Genomic DNA, 18566 nt, shown 5'->3' on the forward strand with positions numbered 1-18566 from the left:
CACAGCTTCAACGCCCCCAAAAATTCCCTCCAACACCTAAAACTGTTCAGGTGGATCAAAATTCTGCTAGGGGCAAACATACATTTCCCTTGCTTCTGCTCCTTCTACATCCTTTCCCTTTCTGAAAATGGTAGGAGCACCAGAAGAGACTGGCTGCTGCATCAGTCCCAAGGTCCATGTAGCCTAGAGTCCTGCTGTCACTGTGGCCAGCTGGATGCCACAGGGGGAAGCCTGAAAGTGCAACCTGAGCACAACAACACTCTTCCCACTTGTGACTCCCAGCAAGTCACAGGTATACTGCCTCTTACAGTGGAGGGACAACACATCATGGCTATTGACAGCCTCCTTTTCCATGGAGTTCTGATTTCCTTTGAAAGTCACCTAAGCTGGTGGCCACCATTGCATCTAATGAGAGCCAATCCCATAGTTTAACTGTGCACTATGTGAAGAATTACTTTTCCTTTGCTTGCTCTGAATTGTCTGAATGATGCTGTGCCTTGTCCAGAGCAGGTACGTGAAGGCAACCCCAACTCAGAAATGGAAACCCACACAAAGCCTAGAAGGACCATGACTCAGTACTGGAGCATCTGCTTGCATGCAGAAGCTCCCAGGTCCAGTCCCTCGTTTCTCCAGGTAGGGTTGGAAAGATCCCCTGCCTCAGACTCTGGATAGCTGTTGCTAGTCAGGCTGGACAATACTGGGCAAGGTAATCTAATGGTCTGATCAGTGGTGTAGCGTGGGGGGTGCAGGGGGGGCCGGCCGCACCGGGCGCAACATCTGGGGTTAGGGCAAATCCACGGGTTAGGGGGCGCAAATCCACGGGTTAGGGGGCGCAAATTACTTGCCTTGCCCCGGGTGCTGACAACCCACGCTACACCGCTGGGTCTGATTCTGTATAAAGCCAGCTTCTTGTTTTCCTAACGCCCAGAGGCTGCAGCTTATATTGGTCTCTTAATGAATTAAACAGCAGAGTGCAGTCTTTCGATGCCATACTCAAGCGCAAAGAGTCTTAATGGCACTTAACAGACTGGCAATTCTTATCACTGTCAGCATGGACAAAGACTGAGCTAGAAGTCAGCTTCCTATGTTCCCCTCACCCCCAACCCTGAGCCAAGCACAATCTCCCAAGAGTCAAACACAACCACAAAAACACTGCCCAAGACGGTGGTACTTTCATAGTATACTTTTCATCTTCCTTTTTATTGAAGAAAGTTACTTATTCCATGAATGAGATGCAGCAACAGAGACACAAACAAAAGAGGGGATGGGGAAATTCCAGACACCGGTTCCCACCACCCTGGATATGCCCCCCCCCCTTCACCTGCATCCCAATCCAGACAGCTCTGCAGCCCTGGACAGAAGAGGAGGAGCATCAGGCATAGTCTGTCCCTGGCAAACAGTGGGCATTCTTCCTGTAGCACCCGGTTGGTGCCCCTGTTTTCAGCAACACAGATCAGAGCTGGGAACAGTCCAGCCCATTCCCAATTCCACAGGCTGCAGCACTCAGCTGCGACTCACTTCCCATCAGAGTTGTGGCTAGCAGGGAGGGCTTGGCTCTTCTCTCCTTCCTCCCATTCCTCCTCCTCCTCCTCTGACCAGCTCAAGCTGTCGTCGGACTCCTCTTCCAGATGAGCTCCTCTGGCTTTCTGGCTTTCCAAACTGTCTGTCTCCAGCTGCTGCTGCTGCTGCTGCCGCAACATTTGTGATTTGCCCTGGGGGTGCTCCAGCCTAGCCCAGGTGACAGCGTTTTCCTTCTTCAGGGTAATTTCCACTTTGGAGGGCAACATGTTCAAAAAGCTCTTCTCCACATTGATGACCTGGAGAGGAGAAGAGTGCCATTTAATGAATACTGCTCTGACTCTCTGCTGTCACAGAGCCAAGGCATAGTATGGTATAGAGCTGGCCCTAACGTTAGGCAAAGGAAGGCAACTGCTTCAGGCAGCAGATTATCGGAGGGCAGTCATCGCGGCTAGTAGCCTCTTGTAGGAGCCAGCATCATGGCTTCTGGAACCTTTGGCTGCAGGCAGAGGAGAACTTCTGAGGGAAAGAAGGAGGGATCCAATGACTGGACACACTAGGCAGCATGTTTATAGCTGTGCCATGCTATAAGGTCTGCTATGCGAGTGGAGGGCATGTTTAGGCTTCCCCACTGTAGCCAAACTGTGGAACTGCAAGGTAACTGTATTTTTCCTGTGTGTTTAACAGCTGCTCATGGAGTAGGAATTCAATAGCTTTAGCTGTCGTTGCACCCTCAACCCAGGCCCCGTCCCACATATTTTTTTCATTTTTTTTAAAAAATATAGTTTGTTACCAAGTGAAGCAACCCAAAACTTACCCCCCAGAGATCCAACTCTGCCTGGAAAACCTTATCTCCTTCGAAAGTAATATGAATGTCCAGCTGCAGGAAGGAGGATAAAAAGAGGAGGCAACTTCAGTACAATTTTGTCCTGCTGTAGGACCCCCACTGCCCCTCCCAGGGCTTTTTTTTCCAGCTGGAACTCACCAGAACTCAGTTCTGGCACCTCTCAGATGGGCGCCATTGCCATTATAAGAGAAAAAAGGCAGGCGTTCATGGTGAGTTCCGGCACCTCTTTTTCTAGAAAAATAGCACTGACCACACCCATCTCATTTTGGAGAATACAATGATTGCACACTCGCCATGCAGGCCAGCACTGCACTCAGCAGCGCCAAGGTTGCTCCAAGGGGCAGATAGCCCTCCTCAGGACACTGTCTGCCCTTCCTTACCGTTGTGCGGTTGGCCTTCACAGAGCTGAGATTTGGCAGAGGGGTCTTGGCATAGATGGTCACCACCACTTGGCTGCCAGTTTGGTGCCAGTCCTGCCGGCAAGAGACCAACTTCTTGTCCTGCTGCCAAAAAGAGCCAGTTAACATTCCCACCTGCCCATTTATAGAGCAGCCACTTCCCTCAAGGCAGGTGGGCCTTGAAAGGTTGGTGGGGGGAGGGTATCTTAGCTGCAAAGCAAGGGTGAAGACAGGCAACGAGCCCCTTTTCATAGGAAGCCCAGTAAGCACACTAAGGTGGTTGACGAGCAGAGGAGGGAGACAATTTTCTTTCTTTCTTTCTTTCTTTCTTTCTTTCTTTCTTTCTTTCTTTCTTTCTTTTTTGCATTTTAATGAGAAACTAACCTAATTTGCAGGGACGCGGGTGGCGCTGTGGGTAAAAGCCTCAGCGCCTAGGACTTGTCGATCGCATGGTCGGCGGTTCGAATCCCCGCGGCGGGGTGCGCTCCCGCTGCTCGGTCCCAGCGCCTGCCAACCTAGCAGTTCGAAAGCACCCCCGGGTGCAAGTAGATAAATAGGGACCGCTTACCAGCGGGAAGGTAAACGGCGTTTCCGTGTGCGGCTCTGGCTCGCCAGAGCAGCTTTGTCACGCTGGCCACGTGACCCGGAAGTGTCTCCGGACAGCGCTGGCCCCCGGCCTTTTAAGTGAGATGGGCGCACAACCCTAGAGTCTGTCAAGACTGGCCCGTACGGGCAGGGGTACCTTTACCTTTACCTTAACCTAATTTGCACTTCTCAACCCAATTCCTGAACTAGAACACAGCTATCCTTCAAATGTGAACTTTCACATTTTGCAAAGCATTTCTCCAGCCAAGCAATGTGTTTAAGAGGGGCAAGTATGTGTCAAAATGCATGTACAGTGGTGCCTCGGGTTAAGTTCTTAATTCGTTCACGTGGTCTGTTCTTAACCTGAAGCACCACTTTAGCTAATGGGGCCTATTCTTTTCCCCCCTGAAATAGTCTTATCAAAACCCTCCTACATCACATCTACTTTCACCATCACGTGCAACATTCAAATACATCTCATACTATTAACTCACTTAAGGTGCAGGCTCTCAATCTCCTTTAATGGATTACTTTGTGTGTGTGAAGGTCATGGGGAAGAAGTGAATGACCAGCACTTTCAAGTACAGTGGTACCTCAAGTTAAGAACTTTATTCGTTCTGGAGGTCCGTTCTTAACCCGAAACTGTTCTTAACCTGAGGTACCACTTTAGCTAATGGGGCCTCCCGCTGCCACCACGGCGCAATTTCTGTTCTCATCCTGAAGCAAAGTTCTTAACCCAAGGTAATATTTATGGGTTAGTGGAGTCTGTAACCTGAAGCATATGTAACCCGAGGTACCACTGTGTATATGTGAGAACAATGCATGAAATCCCATCAAAACACCTTGCAGAAATGTGTGCATTGCTCAAAACCGCATGCAAAAATAGGTTTGTTAGGAGAAATTCACATCAGCCCACTGATTAATTTTAATGGGGATTTTTAAAAATCCAGAAATTTCTGCAGACATGTGGGGAGCTGAATTTAAGAAACGGAGGGAGGAGAGGGGAGAGAGACTGAGAAAACTGAAATGGAGAGATTTGCCCATCCCTAACAGGGGGACCAGAGGAGTGTGTGTTCCTCACCTGCTTCTTCACCCAGGTGTGCTTCCCTCGGCTGCAACCCTTTTGCTCCAGGAATGCTGTGAAGTCGGTGGTTTTCATTCCACAGCAGCTCCAGTATTTCATGCTGGATAGGTGGGGGATCAAATGAACCGATAGGAGAGAGAAGCACAGGAAAGAGGCTGAGAATTAAGCCACCCTTGAATTCTTGCCTTGATCCTACTTTGGCTATTTGAGTGTAGCAAATTGTTCCTAAGCTGTCTGGTTGCCAACAGAAGATTGGAAGACTGGAGGGACATATACACACACAGCACTTAGTTAAACTAAAGAACTCATTCCCACAGGAGGCAGGGATGGTCATGGACTTGGATGGCTTTAAAAGAAGATTGAAAAATTCATGGAAGAGGATAAAGCTATCAAGGGCTTCCAGCCATGATGGAGGCTATGCTCTGCCTCCACAGCTGGAGGCAGCAATGCTTCTGAATATCAGTTGCTGGAAACTTCAGGAAGGAGGAGTGTTTGCAGGTTTCCCAAAGGGGCATCTGGTTGGCCACCGTGAGAACAGAATGCCGGCTCTTCTTATGTTGGGTTGCCATATGTCACGCCCAGAATACTGCAGCCGAAAGCAGAATCTGGGCGGAAATTAGCTAAATGTTCAGGAAAATCTGCATGTATGGCAACTGATGTCAGCAATGTTGTTCTTGCCCATGTCCCTCAAAAAATAGCTCAAAAAGGTCCAATTATTTTGTGACAACTTTGGGCTTTTCACTGATGGGGAACAATGAGCTCTAATGGGCATTTAGGCTACTTTTTGTCACAAGCTGCCTTGGAATGTATCATCCTCACTAGAATCTACAGGATGGGGGGAGGCAGAAGCTTGATTGACTGGAGTGAGCACAGGGAAAGCATGTGCATGAGGTGAGCTCTATTAAGCAGAAGTATTTGGGGGAGGAGTCATGGATTTTGCCAGATATGGATGGGGGTCCAGTGCTGTGTGCTTGATTCCGCACCCTGGAACGACCTGCTCGAGCTGTACGAGTATGATAAAAGAGCTCCAAGGGTATTGCACCCTGCAAAGCACAATGCAGGAACAGAATAGCCTGTGCTGAGAAAGAGAAACCGTCCTCCAGCTGGCCAGCATGGGTTGAACATGGGAGACGAAGCACCCCATGATCCCACAGGCAGGGCTGGAGGAATTACGCCTTACCCTTCGTGGAAGACAGGCACCCCAGGGTGGAATGTGCAGGTCTCCCTATCGCTTTCTTCTCCCTGGTAAACCTGGAAGATAAGCCAGGGCAGAAAGGTCAGCCAAGCAGCCTTGCGGGAGGCAGAGGCGGCCCAACCATCTCTCTGCTGGCCAGAGAAGCCCAGGCCCACCCTTTGCTTCCTGATGCACCAGCCACAGCCGTGGGCTCCATTTCCCAGCAGGAATCTTGTTTGGAGTGGAGAAACCATGGATCAAGGCCAGTGGTGGCTGGTGTCCTTTGGGATTGGCAGGTGGCATGGAGCCCAACAGTAGGTGGCGCCAGAGCCAATGAAAGACAGAAGCAAGAAATTCCACCTCTGTCCACATCCTTCCTGCTGCTGACCTTCTGCATTGAGACCTAGGAAGAGGAAACTGAGCAGCCTCCACAGATTGGGCTCTAGGCTTGAGGCAACCTTCCTCAATGTTGTACCCTCCAAACGCTGGACTGCAACTACCACAAGAGACTGTGTGGTATAGCAGTTAGAGCACCGGACTAGGTGGGGACCAGGTTCAAAGGCCAATTTTGCCATGAAGCTCACTGAGTAGCTCTGGGCCACTCCCTGCCTCTCAGCCTAACCTACCTCACAGGGTTGTTGTGGGGATTAAATGGAGGGGGGAACCACGTAAGCTGCCTTGAGCAACTTGGAGAAAGAGGTGGGATGTGAATACAGCAAATAAATAGATAAACTTGGCGCCCTCCAGATGTGGTCGGACTACAACTCCCATGAGCGCCAGCCACACCTTTCCCTGGTTCTGTGAAATGTATGTGAACTGGCTCATCCTCAGCTCTAAATTCCATGCTAGATAAATATCCCAGAAACCCCATCCTTTCACCATCAGACAGGGTATAGCAATCTCCCCCAACCTGGTGCTCTTCCAAATGTTGAACGACAGCTGGCGATGACGGCTGGGAACCATGGGGGCAGTAGTCCAAAATGTGCGGCTGGGGTAGGTTGCCTTAAGGCTTGGTCAGAAGTTCACGTCAGAGATGCAAAGCCTCAGAGCAGAGGGTGTAAATGAACAGCGGTGGGGGGGGGGGCAGTATTGGAAATCTGAGAAAACTCTCATGGAAAGAGAGCACAGGCTTGAGGAGACATGCCGGGAGTTTAGAAAGGGAGGGGCAAACCCAAACACAGGACTCACCGCCTTGCAGCCAGAGTTCTTGCAGGTCGTGCCAGCGCTCACCTCCAGGGAAGCTGTTGTGGGGAGGCACAAATGCAAAGTCAGGCAAACATCTTGAGCGCACTTTGCAAACCCCCAAATGACAGCCCCCCCCCCTTCTAGGAGCTTAGCCTTGTTGACTCTGCAAAGTGCAATCCACTGCGGTTGATTAAAGTCCAGGGAGATCCTATGCTAACTAACAGCCCTGAGCTCGTAGATCTGGGTGACTGATTTGCTGTGCGCTGCTATCAGACCCATAAAAAGGGAGGTGGGCAGGTGAGCCTGTCGATGCTCAGCACAAAGGCAGCAACCCCAAACACCCCTGTAATAAAGCTCATGTTCTATTGCTCAGTGCTGTACTGGATACCAAGAGTTTACATCTTTATCCAGCAGAGCAACAGGTAGCCACCGCAGGCTCCCGCTTGTAGCAGAAAGGGAACCCAGCTCAGATTTTCTAAAATGAAAACATCTGGTTGCTCAAACTGCTTGGACTTCTTGACCTTGGGCCTTAAACAAGATGGGGGAGCCCCCCTGCCGCATCTCCACCATATATTTAAAGTGCATAGCTTTCCCACAAAGAATACTGGGAACTGTAGTTTGTTAAGGGTGCTGGGAATTATAGCTTTGGGGGAAGGGTAATCTACCATTCCAAAGATTCTCTGGGGAGAGCCATGTGCTTTAAACATGTGTCAAATGTGTGAGTTTTGTCTGTTTTTGAGAGGGGGTTCTGGACATTGTTTGTTTTTATTCTGTGAAAGGGGTATTTTGGAGTGCCCACAACAGTTTCTTAGATTTCCAAATATGCCTGCAGGCACCAAAACTTGGAGGAATCCTTTCCAAGTACAATACCTGTCCTGTACCCCTTTGTAGTTATTTCCCACCTCACCCTCCCAAACCAGCAAGGCTCTTACGAGTGTCTGCTGAGCCTTGAACTGGCGGGTGGTCCTTGCGGGTCAAATCCAGCTTGCTCAGGGCCTGCGCCAGAGATCCGGACACTTTCACAGGCAGCAGCTGTTTAGGCTCATCAGAACTGGAGAACGTTAACAAAATAAAAAACAAAAGAGATTTGATTATATATGAAGATTCAGAGTTACTGCCAAGCTTCATCTGAAACAGGGTTCCAAGAAGGTGGGGACCCCATGTGCCACCCCCTTCACAAAATGCACAGTTCACCTGTGGAATTCCCTGCCACAAGGCCCCAGGGCTTTAAACAGGAATTAGCACCAAAATGGGGCCTTCATACCTGGAAGCAGTCTGCCTCTCAGTGGCAGACACTGGAGCATACAAGAAGGAAGGGATGCTGCCTTCACTGTCTCCTTGCGGGGGTTGCAAGAGGCATCTGGCTAGCCATCGAGGGGAGCAGTAGGCTAGACTAGAGGGACTCTTGGTTTGATCCAGCAAGAGCCTGTAGCTCAGTAGCAGAGTGTCTGCTTTGCATGCAGAAGGTCCCAGGTTCAGCCCCAAATGGCAGCTCCAGGTAGGGCTGGGAATGTCTCTGCTCAATGCCCTGGACAGATGCTGTCTATCAGGATAGATGAAACTGAGCTTGATGGCCCAATGGTCTGGCTCAGTATAACAGACCCTGAAGTGTCCCTTTTTTCCAGGGACGGTCCCAGATTTACAGAAGCCATCCTGGTTTCGTTTTTGATCCTGGAATGTACTGCTTTTCCTTAAGACATCCCTATTTCCATCAGAGAAATGTTGGTTTTGGCTCAGTTATGTGACAACCCCCCCCCCCCCGAAATGGAGATAACTATACAACGTTTAAAAGACATATGAAGGCAGACCTGTATAGGGAAGTTTTTCTTAATGTTTAATGTTTTATTATGTTTTTATATGTGTTGGCTAACCGAATCAGATGGTGGGGTATCATTATCATTATTATTGAATAGGATATCTCTATTTTCATTGGATAAATGTTGGAGGGTATGGTACAAGGCAATTTTTTATCCCGTTGCCCCTGGTCCCAGGAGAACGGCCTGCCCTTTCTCCCCACCTCACCTGGGCCTCTCACGCTCCATCATCTCTGCTGACTTTGGCCCCTGGATGATGACCTCAGTGCTTGTCTTGACCTTTGGCTCGCTCGAGGCCTCCTCTGGCTCTGGAGGCTTCTCATTGCTGTGATAACCTTTGGTGCAGCCCTTTGGGGACAAAATGCATAGCGTCCGGCCCTAGTTTGAACCTCTCCACAACCAAATCAGGTGGAATGCTCAATAAACAGGTCGTCTGGAAGTGCCCAAAGCTGTAGGAACCAGTGGCCCACTAAGGGCCCCTTCACATGTTACAAAATACCTCTGCAGAAGGCACATGATGTGTCCATGTACTTGTAAGCAAAGGAGCTTACAGCATATAATATGCCACAGCATATTAGTAGCACTCATTTATATTGTGAGGAAGATCCCTCCTGCCCTTGAAAGTGAGCGCTCTCCTATTCCATGCACTGGCTGCTTACATCTGCAAGCACATTCATGTGAGTGCCTGCCATAAGAGATGGAGGTGGGGGCCATAGCTCTGTGGGAGACCACCTGCTCTGCACACAGAACATCCCAATTCAGTTCCCAACATCTCCCCCCGAAAAGGATCTCAGTTGCAAAACTACTACCAAGCGGAAAGAATATATTAGGCTAGGTGGTCCAGTTGGCCTGATTTAGGAAAGCTCAGCTTTATATGTTCAGGACATGACAGGTTGATCCAGTGTTCGTCAATATAACATGTCACCATCTGCTACCTTTGCTGAACTAGCCATTTTAATTTAGCTGTTTTGCTAGTGCTTGTTTGGCTGCTTTCCAGTTGTTAATTACCTGCTCTAAGCCTTTGAGATGGGGTGGGGCCATAGCTCAGTGGCAGAGCGTCTGTTTTGCGTGCAGAAAGTCCCAGATTCCATCATTGGTGTCTCCAAGTAGGGCTGAAAGAGATCCCTAAACCCTGGAGAGCCATTGTCAGTCCATGTAGACAATATTGAGCTAGATGGACCAATGGTCTGGCTGAGTATAAGGCAGCTTCCTATGACTCTAAGGGTCAGCAGGTTGGATATTTACATAAAGGCAATGGTCATCAGAACATCTGCCTGAACCTCCAACATAGGGCTCATACAGTTCAAAGAAATTCACCCAAAAGAGTGGCACACCAGAGATTGGTCAAAACTCATTTGGCTCACAGGAGCCCGCACTATGGGGTGAAGGGGAAGATCCAATGGGCACAGAACACACCTTTATGGAGAGGAATTCTGAGAAGTCGGTGGTTCGTTTCTTGCAGCAAGACCAGCCCTGGGAGGAATAACATAGGGGTAAGTCCTCCATTTCACAAACACAGCAACCCACAAATGGTTACCAGAGGCAACTAGAAATTTAATACTGGTGTCTGGCGGGGAAAACCTGTGTGCTCTTTTACAGCTAGAGGAGTGGCATATTTTCTTTTTTAACCACCAGTAACACCAGGGGGAAGGGACGCGGGTGGCGCTGTGGGTTAAAGCCTCAGCGCCTAGGACTTGCCGATCGAAAGGTCGGCGGTTCGAATCCCCGCGGCGGGGTGCGCTCCCGCTGCTCGGTCCCAGCGCCTGCCAACCTAGCAGTTCGAAAGCACCCTCGGGTGCAAGTAGATAAATAGGAACCGCTTACTAGCAGGAAGGTAAACGGCGTTTCCGTGTGCGGCTCTGGCTCGCCAGAGCAGCGATGTCATGCTGGCCACGTGACCCGGAAGTGTCTCCGGACAGCGCTGGCCCTCGGCCTCTTGAGTGAGATGGGCGCACAACCCTAGAGTCTGTCAAGACTGGCCCGTACGGGCAGGGGTACCTTTACCTTTACCTTTAACACCAGGGGGACAGGGCAACAAGTCCCAGAATGCAGCATTCATGCTGGGAGGACAGGCGCATTTTTTGCAAACTCATACCTCCAGTTCCCCAGTCCTCACAGTAAATGGTGGGCACAGGACAGATGCTCTTAATTCACAGCCATGGAGCATGAAGCGAGAAAGCCAAGTTCACATCCTCAGCGTACATTGAACAGTTCCCTGGAGAACTGCAGCTCTGTGAGGGAGGGGGTCTTCTATCATTGGCAGACTTGAATGGCGCCAAAATTTGCACACACACCCAGCCGTCATGCTGCTTTTACAAAACTGGGTGAGGGGGCAGTTCTGCTTTGGGAAAGAGGCATGAGGTTCTGGCAGGGCCCTGGAGCCCTCCCAAGCTCCCATAGCACCCCAAAGTTGGGAATGCATTAACTAGGTTTTGGGAAAGAGAAGGGAGGCTTCTAAAACACTGTCAGAGTCTCACAGCTCCTTTCCAAAGCCCAGTGCCTCTGCCTTCTCTCCTTCCCTTGCACAGCCCTAAATCCTCCCTTGCTCCTAACAACTCACAGTCAGCACCCTTAACAAATTACAGTGCCCAGGGGTATTTGGGGAGAGCCATGACAGTTTAAAGTGGTATGATAGGAATTCCAAGGGCTACTAAGCCCAGCCAAAATGTAAAGCAACAGGATGCCCCCCCCATACACACAAATACCTGATCAACAACCTGCTATTCTCATGCCTTATGCCAGTCTCTCCAGACCCCACTGCCCAGTCAGACCATGCGCAATCCTATGCAAGGATGTGGCACAGCAGTGATGATCTTCAACCCATTGCCCTGCTCTGCTCAACCAACTCACCTTCAAGGCATCATGGAAGATGGGTAAACCCGGGTGGTAGAGGCAGGAGTCTGAGAGCGGGAAACAAAAATGGTAGAAGTCAACAGTTCAGCCAGAAGAATCATAGAGTTGGAAGGGACCCTGAGGATCATCTAGTCCAACCCATTGCAATGCAGGAATAAGCTGATGTCCCATACGGGGATCAAACCTACAACCTTGGCATTATCACCACCACACTCCAACCAACTGGAGCTATCCAGGCTCTCATCTTACTGAATCAGGCCAAAGGCTCATGTAGCCCTGCATCCCATTATCACAGTGGGCAACTGGATCCCTTTGTGAAGTCTGCAAGCGGTATTACTTTTCACACCCCTGGCCCCTCAGATATCCTTCTCAGTGGGCATTCAGGACAATTTGTGCTTGGGGCAGTATTGGGGAGTGGTTGTACATGATCCCACTTTTGATGCTGTTCGCACTCGCAAAGGTTCCAGGGTGAACATGTTGCTGCATTTCCGATCTGTGAATGTCCCATAGCGCCCTGCTGAAATCCTGCAGCTTTTCAAAACACAAACAGCCTAGGGTTTTGTTCGACTTTTGTTGTGCTATGTTAGTTATCGTATTTATTTAAACAAATTACATATCCCTTGACTGCAACAGTCTCTATTGTACGATACAAAAAAAATCAGTTAAAATCAGAAAATCAAACATCCATTGAAGGAAATAACCATGCAGGAAATTATAGATGCAATAAACCAAGCAAAGGCAGGGAAATCACCGGGGCCAGACGCTTCAGGTTACAGATGCTTCAGCTTACAGCCTCCGCTAACCCAGAAATAGTACCTCGGGTTAAGAACTTTGCTTCAGGATGAGAACAGAAATTATGCTCCAGCTGCGCGGTGGCAGCAGGAGGCCCCATTAGCTAAAGTGGTGCTTCAGGTTAAGAACAGTTTCAGGTTAAGAACGGACCTCCGGAACGAATTAAGTACTTAACCCGAGGTACCACTGTAATAGAAGAGAACACAAAATTATTAAAGAAAATGTATAACATTCTTTTGGAATGGGAAACAAAAAATGAGGAAGTGAAATCAGTAATAATTAAATGGGCACAAGATATAGGCCACAACATACAATTTGTAGATTGGACAAAACTCTGGAAAGTAAATTTGATATTGTATATTGTTAAAGGAAAATTATATGAAGATATAAAAATGAACAGAGGGAATGTTGGAGGTGTAAAGAGGTTGAAGGGACTTTTTGTCATATGTGGTGGGATTGTAAAAAGGTTAAGGTATACTGGGAAATGATTTACAATGAATTTTTTTTTAAAGTTTAAAATAACATTTGTTAAACAACCAGAAGCCTCCCTGTTGGGCATTTTAGGGCAAGACCTGCCAAAAGAAAAAAGGACACTATTTATGTATGCAATGGCGGTGGCGAGAATACTGCTAGCGCAGAATTGGAAGACTGGAGAAATTCCAACAAAAGAACAATGGCAAGAAAAACTGGTGAGTTATGCAGAGATGGTGAAGCTGACACACAGACTTCGGGAAAAGGACAACAGGGATTTTGAAAAAGAGTGGGAACCTTTTATATTATATTTGCAGAAACAAAGGAAGAACATTGATCTGATGGTAGGATTTAAATAAGCATTCACAGTTTTATGGATAGGGAATAGGTAATGTAATAAAAGGAAAAAGTATGATATTTGTAGAAGATAGCAGATGTTATTTAGTCGTTTAGTCATGTCCGACTCTTCGTGACCCCATGGACCAGAGCATGCCAGGCACTTCTGTCTTCCACTGCCTCCCGCAGTTTGGTCATGCTGGTAGCTTCGAGAACACTGTCCAACCGTCTCATCCTCTGTTGTCCCCTTCTCCTTGTGCCCTCCATCTTTCCCAACATCAGGGTCTTTTCCAGGGAGTTTTCTCTTCTCATGAGGTGGCCAAAGTATTGGAGCCTCAGCTTCAGGATCTGTCCTTCCAGTGAGCACTCAGGGCTGATTTCCTTCAGAATGGATAGGTTTGATCTTCTTGCAGTCCATGGGACTCCCAAGAGTCTCCTCCAGCGCCATAATTCAAAATATAATGCAGAATATATAAGGAGGTAAATAAATCAGGAACGGAAGCCGAGGAAAGTCCAAAATTGGGGAGGGAGAGATGTTTATGTAATCTGTATGTTATAAGTTTATTGGTAATGAGAGAAAAGATCCATTCCAGACTGGATCCATTCCAGTCCGGCTTCCGCGCTGGTCATGGGACCGAGACGGCTCTGGTCGCCTTAACAGATGATCTCCGTAGGCAGCTGGATCGAGGCGGGTCGGGGCTGCTGATTCTTCTAGACCTGTCAGCAGCCTTTGACATGGTCGATCACGAACTCCTGGACCACCGCCTTGGCGACGTGGGGATCCAGGGCACAGCCCTTCAATGGCTGCGCTCGTTTCTCTCTGGTCGGGGACAGAGGGTGGCGCTTGGGGGGGAATTGTCATCCCGCCACTCCTTGGTGTGTGGAGTGCCTCAGGGTGCGATTCTCTCCCCGATGCTTTTTAACATCTTTATGCGCCCCCTTGCCCAGCTTGTCCGGAGTTTTGGGCTGGGCTGTCATCAGTATGCTGATGACACCCAACTCTATCTGTTGATGGATGGCCATCCTGACTCGGCCCCAGACACACTGATCAGATGCTTGGAAGCTGTGGCTGGATGGTTACGTGGGAGCCGGTTGAAGTTAAATCCTTCGAAGACAGAGGTCCTCTGGCTGGGACGAGACGATATGAGATTGAGGGGGCAACTCCCTTCTCTTGCGGGGGTGCAATTAGTGCCAGCACCGTCCGTTAAGAGTTTGGGTGTAATCTTCGATACCTCCCTCTCCATGGAGGCGCAGATTGCAGCTATAACAAAGGCGGCATTTTTTCATCTCCGCCAAGCTAAGCAGTTGGCTCCTTACCTCTCTCGCCCTGACCTAGCCACTGTGATCCACGCGACGGTCACCTCCAGACTGGATTATTGTAACTCGCTCTACGTGGGGCTGCCCTTGAGACTGACCCAGAAACTCCAGCGGGTGCAGAATGCCGCAGCGAGACTCCTTACGGGGTCTTCGCTGCGAGATCACATTCATCCGGTGCTATACCAGCTGCACTGGCTCCCGGTGGAGTACAGGATCAGGTTTAAGGTGCTGGTTTTAACCTTTAAAGCCCTATACGGCCTAGGACCCTCGTACCTACGGGACCGCCTCTCCTGGTATGCCCCACAGAGGAACTTACGGTCTTCAAATAAAAACATCTTGAAGGTCCCAGGCCACAGAGAGGTTAGGCTGGCCTCAACTAGAGCCAGAGCTTTTTCGGCTGCGGCCCCAACCTGGTGGAATGCCCTGTCGCAAGAGACAAGGGCCCTGCAGGACTTGACATCTTTTCGCAGGGCCTGTAAGACAGAGCTGTTCCACCAGGCCTTTGGTCAGGGCGCAGCCTGACTCCCTCCTTTGGCAATCTCTACAAAGCTTTAGTCTATGGTTGCCATCAATTTGTATTTTAATTAATTTTTAGAATGTATTTATAATGTTGTACTGTTTTAGTGTTGTTAGCCGCCCTGAGCCCGGCTTCGGCTGGGGAGGGCGGGATATAAATAAAAAAATTTATTTTATTTTTTTTTTTATTTAAAAAGTTTTTTAAAAAAATTAAAAATCCATTGAAGGATTTCACCTTCATCGTTCAGTCCAGACACTGAGATCTAGCTCTAAGGGCCTTCTGGGGGGTCCCTCACAGCAAGAAATGAAGCTACGGAGAACCAAGCAGAGGGTCTTTTCGGTGGTGGCACCTGCCCTATGGAATGCCGTCCCATCAGATGTCAAGAAAATGAGTAGCTATATAATCTTTAGAAGACATCTGAAGGCAGCCCTGAATAGGGAAGGCTTTTAATGTGTAATGTTGTGTTACGTTTTTATTTATGTTGGAAGCTGCCAAGAGTGGCTGGGGCAATCCAGTCAGATTAGCAGGGTACAAATAATAGATTTATTTATTTAGCCTGCTGTAATAATAATAATAATAATAATAATAATAATAATAATAAGAGCATTCAGTAGGTGCCAGAGGTTCAACAGGGAGGGGGCCTCTGGCCTCAACAGGAAGGGAATTCCACAAAATTGTGCCCACAATACTAAACACGCTGTGCATCTGAGCCATGGGGGGGCCAAGAACAGTGAGTCCCCCAGAGACCTCTGTGATCAGGTAGGGATATAAGGGATCAGGTGCTCCCTAAGGTAACTTGGACCCAGGTGGCTAAGGGCCTTGTAAATTAATACAAAAGCATAGCGCTTACCCCAGTAGCATATGGGCAGTCAGCGCAAGCTTTTGAGCTTTGGAATTATGCGCTGGTGAGAATTTATCCCCACTAACTGTCTAGATGTAGCATTCTGCACCGGTGGAACTTCCAGACCAGGCCTAAGAGTAGACCCACATTGCAATAATCCAATCTATAACAGAAGGGGGGGGGGGCATTTCAACAGCAATAACATGGTAACACTGGGGAAGCATCACAGAACAACTAATAAAACTGAAGGATGTGTGGAGCGTCCACTAATGCACTGCTATTGTCTGTCTTTTCGCTCTGGCAATGCAACCCTGGCACTGAGCAGGTAAACCAAGGCTGTGTATACACCATGCATGCTTTCCCCCTAAGGATAATAGGAACTGTAGTTTGCCCCACAGAGAACTACAGTTCCCGGCACCCATAATAAGCTACAGTTCCCAGGGTGAAGCTATGTGCTTTAAGTGTGTGTGTAGCCCAAGAGGTGCTTTTGAAGTAATTCTCTCTGCCTTGGAGACATACCAATGATACTACAGACTCTGCAGATGACTGAGACATTCTCCTTGCTTGACATTTGCTTTGAACGTGCTGGTTCTAGGGCTCACGGTACCTTTAAAGCAACCCCCACCCCAGAACCTTGGGAGCTGTAGTTTCTTAAGAGTGCTGGGAATTGTAGCTGAGGGGTAAACTACAGTTCCCAGGGTTCCAGCGTGTAATGCTTCAAAAGTATGGTGAGTACACAGCCAGAGACACATCTACAAGGTCATGTTTTAAAAGCATTTGTTACTTTTGTGTTTTTAAGTGTTTTTAATCATCTTACCCGTAAATTGCCTTAGACTGTGGTTTAGTTAATCAAAGGTAAAGATTAGTAACAATACTGTAATAACAATATATTGTTGTCTTCTTACAGAGATTCCTGTCCTGTGAACATCAGGCAGAAATTTAGCCTCTTATCATAGCTCTGGGGTGATCACATCACCTGTTGAACTCGCCGGAGTGGCACAGGAAAGCAAGCAAGCGGTAATACTACACACGCGCACGCGCGCACATGCATACGTGTCAACTGTTAAAGCAACTCTCTTAACTTACACGCACGCTTCCTTGCAAACAAACTTCCTGCGGTTCTCCTGAGTGCCGTGGGAACTCGCACGGAGTCACGTGGGCATCAGAGGCCGCCCATCGCTGGTCCCGGACCTCTGACTTACCTTGCGTGTTCTTCTCCGGGTCAAACTTCTGACCGCATCCCTTGTTGTAGCAGAGCAAAGCCATCTCCTGGGTCGGGGATCCAGACCCTCACAAAGAAAGACAGGCAGGCAGGCAGGCAAGCAAGCCGGGCCGGCTCTGTCACTGTCCAGCACGCATCCCTGTCAGTCAGAGAGGCTCTCTCGACCGCAACTTTCGGGGCTGGGCGAAAAACGAGCCCTGGCTATCTTTAGCAGGCGGCAAGGGGGAGGGCCCTGCAACCGGAGCCCGGCCCAAAGATGGGCATGCAACCCGTTCGGCCTACCAGAAGCATTGAACAAACAGGCGTGGATTGCCCCGGCGGGGAGGGCACAGCACAATGGGGCGGCAGCAAGGCAGATGCTCCAGAGACATAAAGGAATGGTCTTCTCCATAGTGAAGATGCTCAGATCAGCTGTTGTTTGGGCTGCGTTGCATTAAGTACCCCTGCCCCCTGTTTGTTTGTTTGTTTGTTTGTTTGTTTGTTTGTTTTTATTACATTTCTATACCACCTTTATATTCCAAGGATCTCAAAGTGTTGCATGTGGTTCTCCTCCTCCCCATTTCATCCTCACAACAACCCTGTGAGGTAGATCAGACCAAGAGACGGTGACTGGCTCAAGGTCACCCAGGGAGCTTCATGGCTGAGAGAGGATTCGAACCCTGGTCTCCCAGCCAGGTTCTAGTCCAACACCCGCAACCATTCCCAGGAACGGTAGTTTGTTAAGGGTGCTGGGAAGTGTAGCAAGGCTGGCCAAAGACATTTTGGCACCTGAGGCAGGGAATAAGGGGTCAGGAAAGATCTACATCAGGAACAACAGCTGAGTCCCTAGAGCATGAGACTCAACCTCAGGCCCACGTTGGGCATAAGATCCCTGCAAGGCAGAGGGTTGGACTAGATGACTCTTGGGGTCCCTTCCAACACTACAATTCTATAATTCCAAGTGGGGTGGGAAAGAAACATCAACGTTGGGATGTGCTGCCCCACTGGACCCTGAAACCTGAGGTGGTTGACTCACCTTGACCTGTGGGTGGGCCAGCCTTCTGTGAGGGCTAAACTACAGTTCCCATAATTGTTATTTTCCAGGGAGACTGGATTTGCCTTAAATGTATTGTGTGTGTGTGGCTTTTTGTTTCTCTTGCATCTTTGACTTGGCTTCCCAACCCCACTCTGTGGTGCTCAAATACCCAAACCCCACAATCTTGACATCTTAGGGTTTTTCTAGGAGATAATGCATTTCATACTTTGAACACAAACCCACAGTGGCTGGGAGGGTGCATGTCCTTACCAGAAGTGGGGGGGGGGGGCTGTGGGCAGAGGCAGATTTAGGGGGTGTATGACCAGTTCGGTTGCACTGGGGGCAAAGTCTGAGGGCACTGTTGGGGGGCACCAAATTTTGGGGTCACAAAAATCACAGCTGAAATTTGAGAATCCAAGGTCTGCCACTGCTGTGGAATCCACTTCCTCAAGACGTAGTGGTGGTAGCTCTCAATTAAGGTGGATTTAAAAAAAATAGGCAACTTTGCAGCTGACAATGACTTCCAACCATAATAGCTATGTCCCACCTCCACTGCTGGGGCTGCTAGCGAATCACAAGTGGGGAGAGTAGCTTCCC

The 18566-nt window shown here is 49.0% G+C and overlaps 1 protein-coding gene across 2 annotated transcripts; it reads right to left on the minus strand.

The window, feature by feature from the left end:
* Positions 1-1168: 1168 nt before the first annotated feature.
* On the minus strand, positions 1169-17186 carry ITGB1BP2 (integrin subunit beta 1 binding protein 2). 2 transcript variants are annotated; one of them, XM_028715702.2, is made up of 11 exons: positions 16935-17186; positions 11456-11505; positions 10022-10078; positions 8814-8953; positions 7724-7842; positions 6795-6847; positions 5613-5683; positions 4430-4532; positions 2746-2868; positions 2336-2398; positions 1169-1817 (listed from the first exon to the last, which is right to left on the minus strand). In XM_028715702.2, exons 1-11 carry the CDS (start codon positions 16996-16998, stop codon positions 1515-1517), a joined length of 1146 nt encoding a protein of 381 aa, XP_028571535.2. In that variant the 5' UTR covers positions 16999-17186; the 3' UTR covers positions 1169-1514. The 2 variants fall into 2 exon arrangements, with proteins under 2 accessions (XP_028571535.2, XP_028571536.2); XM_028715703.2 differs by having other exon boundaries at positions 2746-2865; positions 16935-17184.
* Between the last annotated feature and the right edge of the window lie 1380 nt (positions 17187-18566).

This window comes from Podarcis muralis, chromosome Z (genome assembly GCF_964188315.1).
Source record: "Podarcis muralis chromosome Z, rPodMur119.hap1.1, whole genome shotgun sequence".
NCBI lineage: Eukaryota > Metazoa > Chordata > Lepidosauria > Squamata > Lacertidae > Podarcis > Podarcis muralis.